Source organism: Schistocerca gregaria, chromosome X, assembly GCF_023897955.1.
Source record: "Schistocerca gregaria isolate iqSchGreg1 chromosome X, iqSchGreg1.2, whole genome shotgun sequence".
Taxonomy (NCBI): Eukaryota; Metazoa; Arthropoda; class Insecta; order Orthoptera; family Acrididae; genus Schistocerca; species Schistocerca gregaria.
In genome coordinates, this window is record NC_064931.1 from 496,279,588 (window position 1) to 496,293,887 (window position 14,300).

The 14,300-nt window shown below is 43.4% G+C and overlaps 1 protein-coding gene across 1 annotated transcript in view; it reads right to left on the reverse strand.

Annotated features, from left to right (window-relative positions):
• LOC126299101 (homeotic protein female sterile) overlaps positions 1-14,300 on the reverse strand; it is a 499,343-nt gene that overhangs the window by 44,772 nt on the left and 440,271 nt on the right. Inside the window, exon 5 of the mRNA XM_049990775.1 lies at positions 4,286-4,450. Within this exon, the coding sequence (XP_049846732.1) occupies positions 4,286-4,450 (165 nt within the window). The remainder of the gene's footprint in view (positions 1-4,285; positions 4,451-14,300) is intronic.

A 14,300-nucleotide genomic window follows, 5' to 3' on the forward strand; every position in this document is an offset into this window, starting at 1 on the left:
GTGATATAAAATTCTATTTTCAAGCTCTTATCGACGATAATACTGACAGCGTATTGTCGTGGAAATGACTGATATTGACGATCAAAAGGTTTATGGTGACAAATGATAAGAATTAGATCAAATTACACGTGGAGCCTGTATTGATTTTTCATTACTTGTGTGTATAAATAGTATGGTGAAACAACAAAAATTTGTGGGATCCAGAAACAGGTCAGTCATTTTCCTACCGCAATGTCACAGAAACAATTCTGGTGCATCTCACATGCGTTAGGGCACCATTAGAATTCTGCTCGAAGAGCGCATATAGCAAACGACATGTTAGCAGCTACAAGAGTACCCTCAAGAGTACCCTCAAGAGTACCCTCAAGAGTACCCTCAAGAGTACCCTCAAGAGTACCCTCAAGAGTACCCTCAAGAGTACCCTCAAGAGTACCCTCAAGAGTACCCTCAAGAGTACCCACAAGAGTACCCACAAGAGTACTGTGGAAAAAGTTGGTGGAAATACTTTCAAAACTATATAATCTTGGCATAAATTTATCCACAAATGAGCAAATAGAACATATTTTAAATCATAATAACTTTTAGTAATTTATGTTAATCAAATGGTTCAAATGGCTCTGAGCACTATGCGACTCAACTTCTGAGGTCATCAGTCGCCTACAACTTAGAACTAATTAAACCTAACTAACCTAAGGACATCACACACATCCATGCCCGAGACAGGATTCGAACCTGCGACCGTAGCGGTCGCCCGGTTCCAGGCTGTTGCGCCTAGAATCGCTCGGCCACTCCGGCCGGCTAATTTATGTTAATCCTTTAAATATCAGTCAGGTCATTATGATCCGAAGGAACATGCGTGTAGCTCTTTTAATGAAAGGAGCTCGGTTAATACTGTGTTCTTTCCTACCATTCACGCAATAAGGGTAGAATAGCAGCGAGGGTTTAGCTTTCACTGTGATGTAGCGTTGCAAGAGCTACTTAAATAACTCAGATTCCATGACGTGACAAGTCGTCATACGGGTGGCGCTGCCACCTTGAGTTGGGTGTAGGTTGGCGGTGGGGGTGGGGCCGTCTGGAAGGTGGAGGCGTCTTTCCATTACGAAGTGTAGACGCTCGTTTAATATTCGTCGCCCGCATCTCGTGGTCGTGCGGTAGCGTTCTCGCTTCCCGCGCCCGGGTTCCCGGGGTCAGGGATTTTCTCTGCCTCGTGATGGCTGGGTGTTGTGTGTTGTCCTTAGGTTAGTTTGGTTTAAGTAGTTCTAAGTTCTAGGAGACTGATGACCATAGATGTTAAGTCCCATAGTGCTCAGAGCCATTTGAACCATTTTTTTTAATATTCGTCGGGCGATTTTATTGGACAAGCTGCCGGAACACGCGGGATATGAAAGAGAAGTACTTATTGTGATTCTTGGATTTTATTAACATTGATGTGTAATTCATCCACGCAGATTTTACAGCTATTTCCTATTCAAAAGCTAGAATAAACAGTGTTGGAGAATACGCCTGAATATTCTTTTGTAAAAACATGCTTCACCGCCAGAATGACTTAAAACAAGCACTATAGCATTGTTGATTTTTTATTAATAGCTTTTGATAGTGTTTGACGTGCCATCGGTAGTGCTCAATTTCTACTTACCTATTTCCGTTTTAAGTCCCCACAGATACTCCTAGTTTAGATTTCTACTACAGCTTGTTAAATGCAAAAACGCATGAAAGATGGCTGACAAGAAATTGTGCTCGTATCAAATCTTCTGTACAAAGACGTCGTTAGTGAGAATGCCTGCGGTGTAACCTAGATAGATTAAATGAATAAACATACATTGTCACAAACGCCTCACATCTTTCTAAAAGCGCCTTAACCCTTCGAGTACCAGTGAATCTTGCCTGAAACCACCATTTCGTTACGTTTTTTAGGGCCTTTGGCATGAAACTACCGATGCTATTGCAAAGACAGGGACATTTATTAGTACACTGAGGTAAGTCTACGAATGTAGGGCATTATAGGAGTCACGTACAGCGTTTAGAGCAGCAGTCGGCCCGAAATAGTGCCACGCGACTGTAAGAGATTGTGGCATGCGTGTTTTTTTTTTTTTTTTTTAAATAGTGATCATATTGAGAACATAACTGATCCTGAAAGTAAATATATCTAAAGTTATTTTAACGTAAATTTGAGTTTGTACTACTGCTGTTATGAGTAGTTTCGAAATGAAACGACTAGAGCAATATGTAGTTTGGACATGAATTTCTTAAATTTTAGGCCCATTTTGTTTGTTATCTACAACTATAATTTTTTGTTTACGAGCTCATGAAAGTTTCGAAATGTGGGATTGTGTGTAGGAACATTGCTAAATTGCTTTCAAATACAAATCATGAAATGATGGGTGGTTGAAAACTGTATGTCCCAGTGGTTCCAAAGTGAGACAACAACTTTGATTGTTTACTTTTTGCCAATGTCTTCTTGTATTTGTTGCTTACTGTGATGATAAAGATCAATTTTGCAAAAAAATTAAAATTAATTTTTATTTATCGCTGGGGCTAAAAGGGCTGAGAGTCACGCGAGTACGCTATGGAAGCACAAATCACCTGACGTCACTACGATGAGGCATTAGGCCCACGAGAAAGACAGGCTGCGGCGCCTACGTCACGAAGGTAGGTTTGAACTTCCTCTCTCGCTCAGCACAACAGACAAAATGCATTTCTAAACCTGTTAACTCGCAGTTGGGCGTGTACGTGCTAACGAAAATTGCATCTTCTACTGGAATCTGTTGTTATGAAGTCTTACTAATTAACAGTACTACAACAAAATTTAAGATGAGTACTCGATATAAATAGTGTAACGGCTTGTTTATAGCATATAGTCTCCTCTGCTTAACAGTCCTCATTTCATACTAGAAGTGGTGCTTTATGCCACTGATAATCATTTTGGCATGATTTTAACTTTATTGTACTCCAGTACAGCTGTAACAAATTATTAGTAGGCCTATGAACTTCCTATTATTGTAGGACTAATAACAGTAAGACTCCATAATAGTAGAAGATGCAATTCTCGTTTATACTCACACATCTAGTTACGAGTTAACAGGTGTAGAAACGCAGTTTGTTTGCCGAGTTGAGCGAGCGGCGAGTGCAGGCCTACATTCGTGACGTACGCGCCGCGGTCTGTCTTTCTCGTAGGCCTCGGATGAGACAGGGGCTTGTTGCCTTCCTCAGCTGCAGACGCCGGACTTTGTGGGCGAGCGGTTCTAGGCGCTTCAGTGCGGAACCGCGTAGCTGCTACGGTCGCAGGTTCGAATCCTGCCTCGGACATGGATGTGTGTGATGTCATTAGGTTCAAGTAGTTCTAAGTCTACGGGACTGACCACCTCAAATGTTAAGTCACATAGTGCTTAGAACCATTTGAACCAGCTGCAGCCTGCCGTTTTTCCTTGTCGCAGTGTGAACGTGACTCTTCAATTGGTCGGACCGGAACGTTATGACTAATAACCATGAATGTTCGTGCTGTTAAATAAAAAATACAATGCGTTTTTCTGGGTTATAATGAAATACCGAGGCTGTGTTATACAATTCCCCCCCCCTCCCCCGTCCTCCCTCTCTCAAAACTTTGTGTGTCCAGGTTGCTACGTTAGTGCGAGCGCTAACGACTAAGTTAGCTAGCTGCCATCTTGGCGGCGGAAATCATTTGGTTGGTGAGGGGAGAGAAGGCGATACTGCGTGTTGATCAGACTGTGTGATTTTTTTAGATTCTCCCGAACCTCCCCACATTATGTAATGAAGTGTGGACATGTCACACTGTGGAGGGTCGTCCATCTGCCTTTAAGCACGGCCGTGTTTCCAGTCAATTAAGATTATGTACAGATAGGACTGACTCGCACAGAATATTCTGCAGTGAGCTATAGAGTGCTGGTCCTTCGGCCAACTTAATTTCTCTTCGTAACTGATCTAGCTGTGTGAAATGATACCACCCAATAACGTTGGCTCCACTGTGCGCAATACTGAACTGGAAACAGAAGAGCTGTTGCACATTAAAAATGGCGTCGTTGGTTGGGTAGAAATGGCCGACGGCAAAACAGCTATGTTTCACTCCACTTTACGCCACGACTGCAAAATCATACACCTGGCGGTGGGGAGAACGTCATCAGCCTCTCACTTCCCAATTACTACCCATTCCAATAACTTTTCTCTCTTTTGCACCACCCTGTAACACGTTTACATTCAATACCGTACAAGAAGACTTCTGGGCCTACACGTACATAAGCAGCGAGCGGCACAGTGTTTGCAGTCTTACCTGTATGGTTCGTTGCTGCCTGGCGATGATGGTGTCCCTCTGGGCTAGGAGATTGCCCAGGTCCTTCTGCTTGCGACAGAGTCGCGACTCGAACAGTATCAGCTGCGCAGACAGCGTCTTCAGTTGCTCAGCGCGTTCTCGCGCCATTCGCACGAACAGCTCCTCCTGAAAACGGCAGGACACTAATTAAATACTTCTGAGCACCAACAGTATCAGAGTGCATCTGTATCACGGTGTCATTAGGCACGGTTCACATTCGGGTTTTGTAAACTGAAATCGTACTCTCATTCACAGAGAGTCGATGTGCAGACGTCTGATTTTAGGCTTGCTTATACACGGTCCAGTAACATTAAGGTGACCACCTCCTATGTTTAACGTAAAAGTGCAGTGACACTCTCAGACGGCAGGTGGCAGCACTAACAGTGGAGGGTATATAAAGAGTGTCGGGGAGGGGGGGGGGGGGGGGGGGGACGTCGGAAACAGGGCAGTCGTCGTCGTAGTGCGGAAACAGAGAGGTTTATCTGATGCCCAAAATGGCATGATCATTGGCTTCTGGACCGAAGGCGGAAATATTTCGGAAACGGTTAAGTTTGTAAGCTGTTCGCGTGCTGCAGTGCTTCAAGAACCGGGTGATCAAAAAGTCATTGTTGTTGTTGTGGTCTTCAGTCCTGAGACTGGTTGGATGCAGCTCTCCATGCTACTCTATCCTGTGCAAGCTGCTTCATCTCCCACTACCTACTGCAACCTACATTCTTCTGAATCTGCTTAGCGGAGTCATCTCTTGGTCTCCCTCTACGATTTTTACCCTCCACGCTGCCCTCCAATACTAAATTGGTGATCCCTTGATGCCTCAGAACATGTCCTACCAACCGATCCCTTCTTCTAGTCAAGTTGTGCCACAAACTTCTCTTCTCCCCAATCCTATTCAATACTTCCTCATTAGTTAGGTGATCTACCCATCTAATTTTCAGCATTCTTCTGTAGCACCACATTTCGAAAGCTTCTATTCTCTTCTTGTCCAAACTATTTATCGTCCATGATTCACTTCCATACATGGCTACACTCCATACAAATACTTTCAGAAATGACTTCCTGACACGTAAATCTATACTCGATTTTAACAAACTTCTCTTCTTCAGAAACGCTTTCCTTGCCATTGCCAGTCTAAATTTTATATCCTCTCTACTTCGACCATCATCAGTTATTTTGCTCCCCAAATAGCAAAACTCCTTTACTACTTTAAATTGACACACATGCTCGGAATGGCACGGGTTTTGTTAGAACTCACAAAATACAAAAGTTCACAAAATGTCCGACAGATGGCTCTTCATCTGAACAGAATAGCAATAATTAGCATAACAAAGTAAGACAAAGCAAAGATGATGTTCTTTACAGGAAATGATCAATATGTCTACCATAATTCCTCAACAATAACTGTAGTCGAACAATATTGTTGTGAACAGCGCTGTGAAGCATGTCCGGAGTTATGGTGAGGCTTTGGAGTCAGATGTTGTCTTTCAGCGTCCCTAGAGATGTTGGTCGATCACGATACACTTGCGACTTCAGGCAATCCCAAAGCCAATAATCGCACGGACTGAGGTCTGGGGACCTGGGAGGCCAAGCATGATGAAAGTGGATGCTGAGCACACGATCATCATCAAACGACGCGCGCAAGAGATCTTTTACGCGTATAGCAATACTTTGTTTTTTTTCGGTTCTAATAAAACCCCACGTCATTCCAAGCATGTGAGCCAATTTTTACCTATCTATCTACATTATTCCGTGGTTTATTAAGTTTTCAAATTTATACTGACTTTTTGATTACCCGGTATATCGTGCAAGACAAAATGTCGCTTTCCAAAACCAGCACCGAGGACACTTGTGCACCACAGGCCAGAGATGACAAGGGTGAAAGAAGCGACGGCTGCGGAGATGTGTACGGGCGAATAGACGTGCAAATGTTGAGCAGCTGACAGCCCAGATGAACCAAGGGCCACCAACAGAGTCCCCTCAACGACCGTTCAGTTAACGTTGCTGCGTAAGGGCCCCTACAGCAGGAGCCTGGTTCATGCACCCATGCTGACTGCTGTTCATCGGCGACGAAGGTTGGAATTTACACGACAGTATCGCAACTGGACGTCCAGTGAGTGGCGACAGGATTTTTTTACAGATGAATCAAGTTTTATGCTCCATCATACAGATGACTGTAGCAAACATCCAGGTCGGAGGAGTGAGCGCTAATATCTGAAGAATGTTCTCGTGGCATTCTCTGGATAAACTCGTCAATCTGTAATACCAAATGGATCAACGAAAGTGTGCGCCTATTCTTGGGGACCATGTCTGCCCCTGCATGCATTTTGTTGCTCCTCTTAACGACGGCATCTACCAGCAGGACAATGCAACTTTGTCACACAGCTCGCAGTCTACATGCGTGGTTCGAAGTGCACCAGACTGAGTCTACCGTACTCTCTGACCACCAAACTCCTTGGATTTTAACTAAATCGAGAATGTGTGGGACCGAGAATCTGTAGGACCCCCTCGATCGGGTTGTTCGCGACATCGATCCTCAACCGAGAAACCTAGTGCAGCTGACCACGGCACTGGAGTCGGCATGGCTCCAGATCCCTGTCGGTATCTTCCAGAACCTCACTGACTTTTCCTGAACGTCTAGCATGCGTCCGCGCTGCAACCTTGGTCACATTAATGTGACTGGACGCCGGCCGCTGTGGTCGAGCGGTTCTAGGCGCTTCAGTCCGGAACCATGTTGCTGCTACGGTCGCAGGTTCGAATCCTGCCTCGGGCATGGTTATGTGTGATGTCATTAGGTTACTTAGGTTTACGTAGTTCTAAGTCTAGGGGACTGATGACCTCAGACGTTAAGTCCCATAGTGCTTAGAGCCATTTTTGTGACTGGATGGTGTATTCTAGTGTTTTAACACGCTGCCACTCTTCGTATGAGAGTGTAAAATCCGAGACTAATTAACCACAACCACATTAACATTAGCTTTGCATGTCTGCCAAGGAAGCTTTTAGTTCTAGCTTTTAGTTTAGAATATACTAAAATCTCTCTCAGGAAATAAAATAATTGCTTCCAACATATCTTAAACGACGAAAATAAAAATAAACCTAAACGATCGAAATATGATAACTCAATGAATGATCAAAGAGGCGCAGAATGAGATTTTCACTCTGCATCGGTGTGCCGGAAAAGACTCGAAATCGGGACCTTTGCCTTTCGCGGTCAAGTGCTCTACCACCGGGTTCGCAGGAGAGCTTCTGTTAATATTGGAAGGTGGGAGACGAGGTATTGGCAGAAGTACAGCTGTGAGGACGGGACGTGAGTCGTGCTTGGGTAACTCAGTTGGTAGCCGGCACGGTAGCTCAGCGTGTTCCGTCAGAGGGTTAGCTACCCTCTGTAACAAAAAAACTGAGTGAACTGCTCAACGAACAACCTGAACGGGTGTCCTGCGACGTCCGCCCCGAACATACACAAAGAACAATTTCACACAGTTTTAATCTGTCAGGAGGTTTCAATTCTCAAAGATTTTCGAACTGCTTTTCGTTTCGGTTGGTCACGGTTCAAATAGTAATGGTGACCACTATTGTTGACTAGAAACAAATAATTCTTTTATATGAAAGTAGGAAAACCGTAGTATACATAGAAAACTCTGCAGAATGTTCCAATCTACCATTAATACCATGAAACGTGTACCTAACCATGCGTACATTCTCATATTCATTAACAAAACCACACACCGATTAGTTTGTACAGGAACTGAAGAGGATGTTATCATAGATTATTCAGATACAGCGTAAAAACAGATACAAAGAAAGCTGGGAAGTAACAGCATCTTCGAATATGAATTTGTGTATACCAGAAGGAAAGGAGCAATTATTTACAAAAGGTACGTATGCAAACACCAAACGTTGGTGCTGACATAAAGAGAGCAATAGAAAAGAAAATTCCAAATAGAATGCAGCGTCTGGTAAGCAGAAGATAAAGGTTTCAAGCAAAAGATAACAGTGATATGAAACACTTCACTGAACTATACGAACTCCTTCATATATTTCCACCACAGATTGTAACAACCTATAACCAAAATTTAATAAGATAAACTTATCTTTAGTAGATATCATTTTTCACTGATGCCAAAGTAGCTAAAAACGGAAAGAAAATTTTCCAAGCGTTCCAAGATTTATTGAAATATTTCTATAGTTCAAGACATTAATCAGACAGACAGACAGAGAGGTAGTAACAGAATTAATGGCGTTACTGACGTATTGCCAGGGGAGATATTTGAAAAAATCACAAGCATGACGAAAGAGAAAACGCACGGAGAAATTTGTATTTCGGTAGAAATGCCTAAATTTGGAGACAAAGCAACACGGAAGTCACTTGCAAATTTCCAGAATTAATCTTCACTCTGCAGCAGAGTGTGCACTGATTTGAAAATTCCTGACAGATTTAGACTTGGTGACGAAGAGGGGCGTGCACCTGGGATTTTTGTATTTCGTGGGAAAGTTTAATGGCAACAAGCAGTACTCGCGACCTCTTCCCAAAGCTTTACTTCTGTAAGTATCTTCTCAAATGGGGCACTGGCGGAAGCACGGATGTCAGGAGGGGTCGTGAGTCGTGCTCAGATAGCTCAGTTGGAAGAGCACTAGCCCTCGATAGGCAAAGGTCTCGGGTTCGAGTCTCAGCTCGACATATAGTTTTAATCTGCCAGAAGTTCACTTGCAAAATTTTTTACGTAATGTTTGCGGAGTAAGACAATTGCCCAAACCCAGAACAATGCTTTGATTATTCTCCTTGACAAGCAGGAGGACAGATGAAAATAAAAAAAATAAAACTAATGACCAATCAACTTACTCTCCGATACTCACACCAAAGTGAACTACTAAGAATGGGGGGGGGGGGGGGGGTGAGGGGAGACTGTTCTTAATTCAGTTTCAATAAAATCTATGCTATCAGCTTCACTTGTTGAAAGGTTATGTGGTCGTAAAAACCACTATATCCTGTACTGAGTCAAGCTGTCCCGCAACTGTTGTGACTGGTCCTTGATATCGCGGATACTGGCACTGGGACGGATTTTACGTCTTTGCTGGTCTCACGTCTTTTCTGCTGGGAACAGATCGGGGGAGCCTCCAGACCACGAGGATATCTCATCAAACACATGTCACACAGCACGTATCATGTGTGGGTGAGCATTATCCTGTTTAAGAATAGCACCAAGCCGTCACATTAAAACTAACTTACGACAGCGTAGGATGTCTGTTGAGCTGTCAGAGTTCCCTCACTCACCACCGGCCGTGAGATGAAGTCGTCCCCTACGGCTCTCCGCTCCAGGACGCCAGGAGTAACACCGCAGTGCCTCTCCAAAGCATTTGAAGCATGGGCTCTCTCTCTCTCTCTCTCTCTCTCTCCAGGTCGCTGCCATACTCGTTGACGATGGTCATTTGGGGTACTGCAGAAATGGGATCAATCGCTGAACAGAACACGGCGCCATTCCTCAGCAGTACATACTTTCCAGTCATGTCACAACTGCAAATGTAGCCGTTTGTTTTATGGTATCAACAGCAGCCTACGCGTGAGACGGTAAATCTCTATTCCTCTAGTTACTTATCTCCGACCAATGGTGTGGGGTGACTAAATGTGGAGGGAGTCCATTTCTTGACCTCGGATGATAGGCGCAGATACGAAGAGGTTACGAGGTGCTTGGTACACAATACGGCGATCCTTCCTGAAGGAGGTCAGACGTGGTCGATCGGAACCGTGACTACGAGTATTTCTGACGTCACTTTCCCATGCTGTCCTACGTCGGGCCACGGCCTAATATTCCACGATTTCACCAGTTGGCCAAATGGAGACACACACAATGAGGCCTCTTTCAAGCTGCCACGTGCTGATAACATTGCCTCGCACGAGTATGTGGCATATCCGTGTCCTTGAGTGATCATTCAACATCTGACGCTGTTCACGCCCTTTATATTTCCTACCAGGTCTGATAACAGCATTAAACGCGAACACTACTGACGTAATCTGGTTTAAGTTCTACTTGCGACAGAGAACTGCATCTCTAATAATTTGCATACTCGTGTGTGATGGGTACGTGTCATGGTCATCCGACCAGGTTTTCTGGGTGCTTAACTTATTTAAGCAGGCAGTGTATAAAATAGGGAAATCACCATGAGTCAACACTGTCTGAGACTAGAAGATTCTGAGACTGTTCTTAATTCAGTTTCAATAAAATCTATGCTATCAGCTCTTGAGAGCCAAGCACTGATTCAAGCTACCTGGAGACGCTGGACACTAGTTTGGAAGACGACGGTTCAAATCCATATCTGGTCATCCAGATTTAGATTTTCTGTGATTTCGATGACTCGACTAAAGCAAATGTCAGTGTGGTTTCTTGCAAATGGCACGGCTGATTCTCTCGCTCCCGCTCGAATCAGAATTGGTGTTTTGACTAACGACTGTAATCAACAGCACTGTGAACCCTAATTTCCCTTCCTCTTTTCAAGTAACCTTTATTGAACCAATTATGTTTCCAAAGTGCTGTAAGTATAGGTTTCGTTGAATTGGATTCAACGGCTTTTTCAAAATCTTTGGTTCTCATAACGGTAATTCATGCTTATTCCTTAGTGCGCTGACGAATATATAGGATGACTGAGTTCCTTCTACTGCTGAGTTTTATGCAACTTGCAAGGCTTTCAAATACCACGTGCAAGATTTTCATATCCTCTCGCTTGCTACACGCAAACTATTAGTCCTACAGGGGGCGCGGTGGTCTCGCGGTTAAGGCGTTGAGTCCGGAACTGCGTGACTGCTACGGTCGCAGGTTCGAATCCTGCCTCGGGCATGGATGTGTGTGATGTCCTTAGGTTAGTTAGGTTTAAGTAGTTCTAAGTTTTAGGGGACTGATGACCTCAGATATTTAGTCCCATAGTGCTCAGAGCCATTTGAACTATTTTTTTATTAGTCCTACAGAAAAAAATGAATAAGAACTTTTTGTAAGAAACTTAATTTAGCTAAATTGTGAACTGGGATACATTTTCGCTAGAGACTGTACTTTCCGAACTACTCAATAAAAACACACAAAGTGACCTTCAAATGAGTTTTTCTTGAATAATTTCTTCAATAAATCTAAAACTGTGGCCTCCCGCGAAAACTTGGTACATGAAATTTCGTACAAAAAAGTCCTGTTTATTTTTTATGTAGGCTTAATAGACTGTGTAGTGATCGAGAATATGAAAGTCTTACGCGTGGATTGTGAAGGCATTCCTGGTTGCATAAAACTCATTGGTAGGGCAGGCGAATCACCCTATATACATCGCCCCTACAACTCCTATTATACGTTATCAGAATAATAATAATAATAAACTTAGTAACAAACTCAGAAGCGGAAGAGAAGTCAGGTGCGGAGATACAAACTGACGAACTATTTTCCTAAGTTGTAGAGGAAATTTAATAGGACAAGTTTGGAAGTAGACTTGAAAATAAACTAGAGCAGAATTAAAATAAAGTACATTAACACCTGAAAATAGAACGTTAAAGTGAAGGACTGGACGAACAAATTTTATATATATATATATATATATATATATATATAGAGTGTTACAAAAAGGTACGGCCAAACTTTCAGGAAACATTCTCCACACACTAATAAAGAAAAGATGTTATTGTGGACATGTGTCCGGAAACGCTTAATTTCCATGTTAGAGCTCATTTTAGTTTCGTCAGTATGTGCTGTATTTCCTCGATTCATCGCTAGTTGGCCCAATTGAAGGAAGGTAATGTTGACTTCGGTGCTTGTGTTAACGTGCGACCCATTGCTCTACAGCACTAGCATCAAGCACATCAGTACGTAGCATCAAGAGGTTAGTGTTCATCACGAACGTGGTTTGCAGTCACTGCAATGTATACAAATGCGGAGTTGGCAGATGCCCATTTGATGTATGGATTAGCACGGGGCAATAGCCGTGGTGCGGTACGTTTGTATCGAGACAGATTTCCAGAACGGAGGTGTCACGACAGGAAGACGTTCGAAACAATTTATCGGCGCCTTTGGGAGCATGGAACATTCCAGCCTATGACTCGCGACTGGGGAAGACCTAGAACGATGAGGACACCTGCAATGGACGAGGAAATTCTTCGTTCAGTTGACGATAACCTTACCCCTAAAGTCAGCGTCAGAGAAGTTGCTGCTGTACAAGGTAAGGCTGACCACGTCACTGCATGGAGAGTGCTACGGGAGAGCCAGTTGTTTCCGTACCATGTACAGCGTCTGCAGGCACTATCAACAGTTGATTGGCCTCCACGGGCACACTTCTACGAATGGTTCATCCAACAATGTGTCAATCCTCATTTCAGTGCAAATATCCTCTTTACGGATGAGGCTTCATTCCAACGTGATCAAATTGTAAATTTTCACAATCAGCATGTGTGGGCTGACGAGAATCACGTCATCAACACAGATTTTCTGTGAACGTTTGGGCAGGCATTGTTGGTGATGTCTTGATTGGGCCCCATCTTCTTCCACCAACGCTCAATGAAGCACGTTATCATAATTTCATACGGGATACTCTACCTGTGCTGCTAGAACATGTGCCTTTACAAGTACGACACAACATGTGGTTCGTGCACGATGGAGCTCCTGCACATTTCAGTCGAAGTGTTCGAACACTTCTCAACAACAGATTCGGTGACCGATGGATGAGTAGAGGCAGGACCAATTCCATGGCCTCCACGCTCTCCTGACCTCAACCCTCTTGACTTTTATTTATGGGGGCATTTGAAAGCTCTTTTCTACGCAACCCCGGTACCAAATGTAGAGACTCTTCGTGCTCGTATTGTGGACGGCAGTGATACAATACGCCATTCTCCAGGGCTGCATCAGCAATTCCATGCAACTGAGGGTGGATGCGTGTATCCTCGCTAACGGAGGACATTTTGAACATTCCCTGTAACAAAGTGTTTGAAGTCACGCTGGTACGTTCTGTTGCTGTGTGTTTCCATTCCATGATTAATGTGATTTGAAGAGGGGGGAGAGAGAGAGAGAGAGAGAGAGAGAGAGAGAGAGAGAGAGAGAGAGAGAGAGAGAGAGAGAGAGAGCCCTTCGGTGCTTTAGGTAAGCTACCAATGTGTCTTAGGGCGGACATTTACAATCAGTGTGTATTTCCTGTTATGGCTTACGGAATGAAATACATATTTTTAACGCAATAACAATTCAAAAATCTGTGGACTGCTGAGACAGTTACGGAGAGAGGCATTATGGTAATTATTAGGGGGGAGAGTAAAATAAATATATAGATCAGGCGAAAATACATAATGAAAGACGTAACTGTGATTTTAATGAAACTGAAATGGAGGGGTCGTGGCTTGCAGCAAGGCGAATAAACGGCCGAAAAAATATTGAAGTTATTTCCTGGGTTCCAAGAAATATGTGAAGACGGAGACGCCGACCTAACGGAAGATGGGTGGGTGGGTGGATGGATGGCATTATAAAATATGCACGGCCAACACGGAAGCGCGTAACTGACAAGCGCGGTGCAAAAGTCTGGAGGAGGCTTTTAACAGTAGTGGATGTAAAACGGTTGCTACCGATGATAAAATACTACCGAAACACAGCTTGTTATGAAAACGGAAAAGTCATTCTTGTATTAATGAGGAGTTATAAAACTCTTACAACCACCACGCATCATTTCCTTTCCCAATCCAAGCTTTTGGTCGATCTTTAATGGCCTCGTCGTCGTTGAGACGTTAAACCCTGAAATTCCTTCCTTTAACATGAATGCATTCTTTTTGTTTGCCAAACTTCATTTTTTCATTTTGATTCCTTTTTTCCGTGGACAATTTTTTTTTCAAAATTAATAAAGCGAGCTTATTTTATTTGTTCTTCCTTAGACTGTCACTGACAATACTGGTATCAAATCCAATTTTTCTACACTCAGTATCAACTTTTTCGCTGTTATTCTACTAGAATTCTGTTTCTGCCTACGTAAAAGTACCATATAG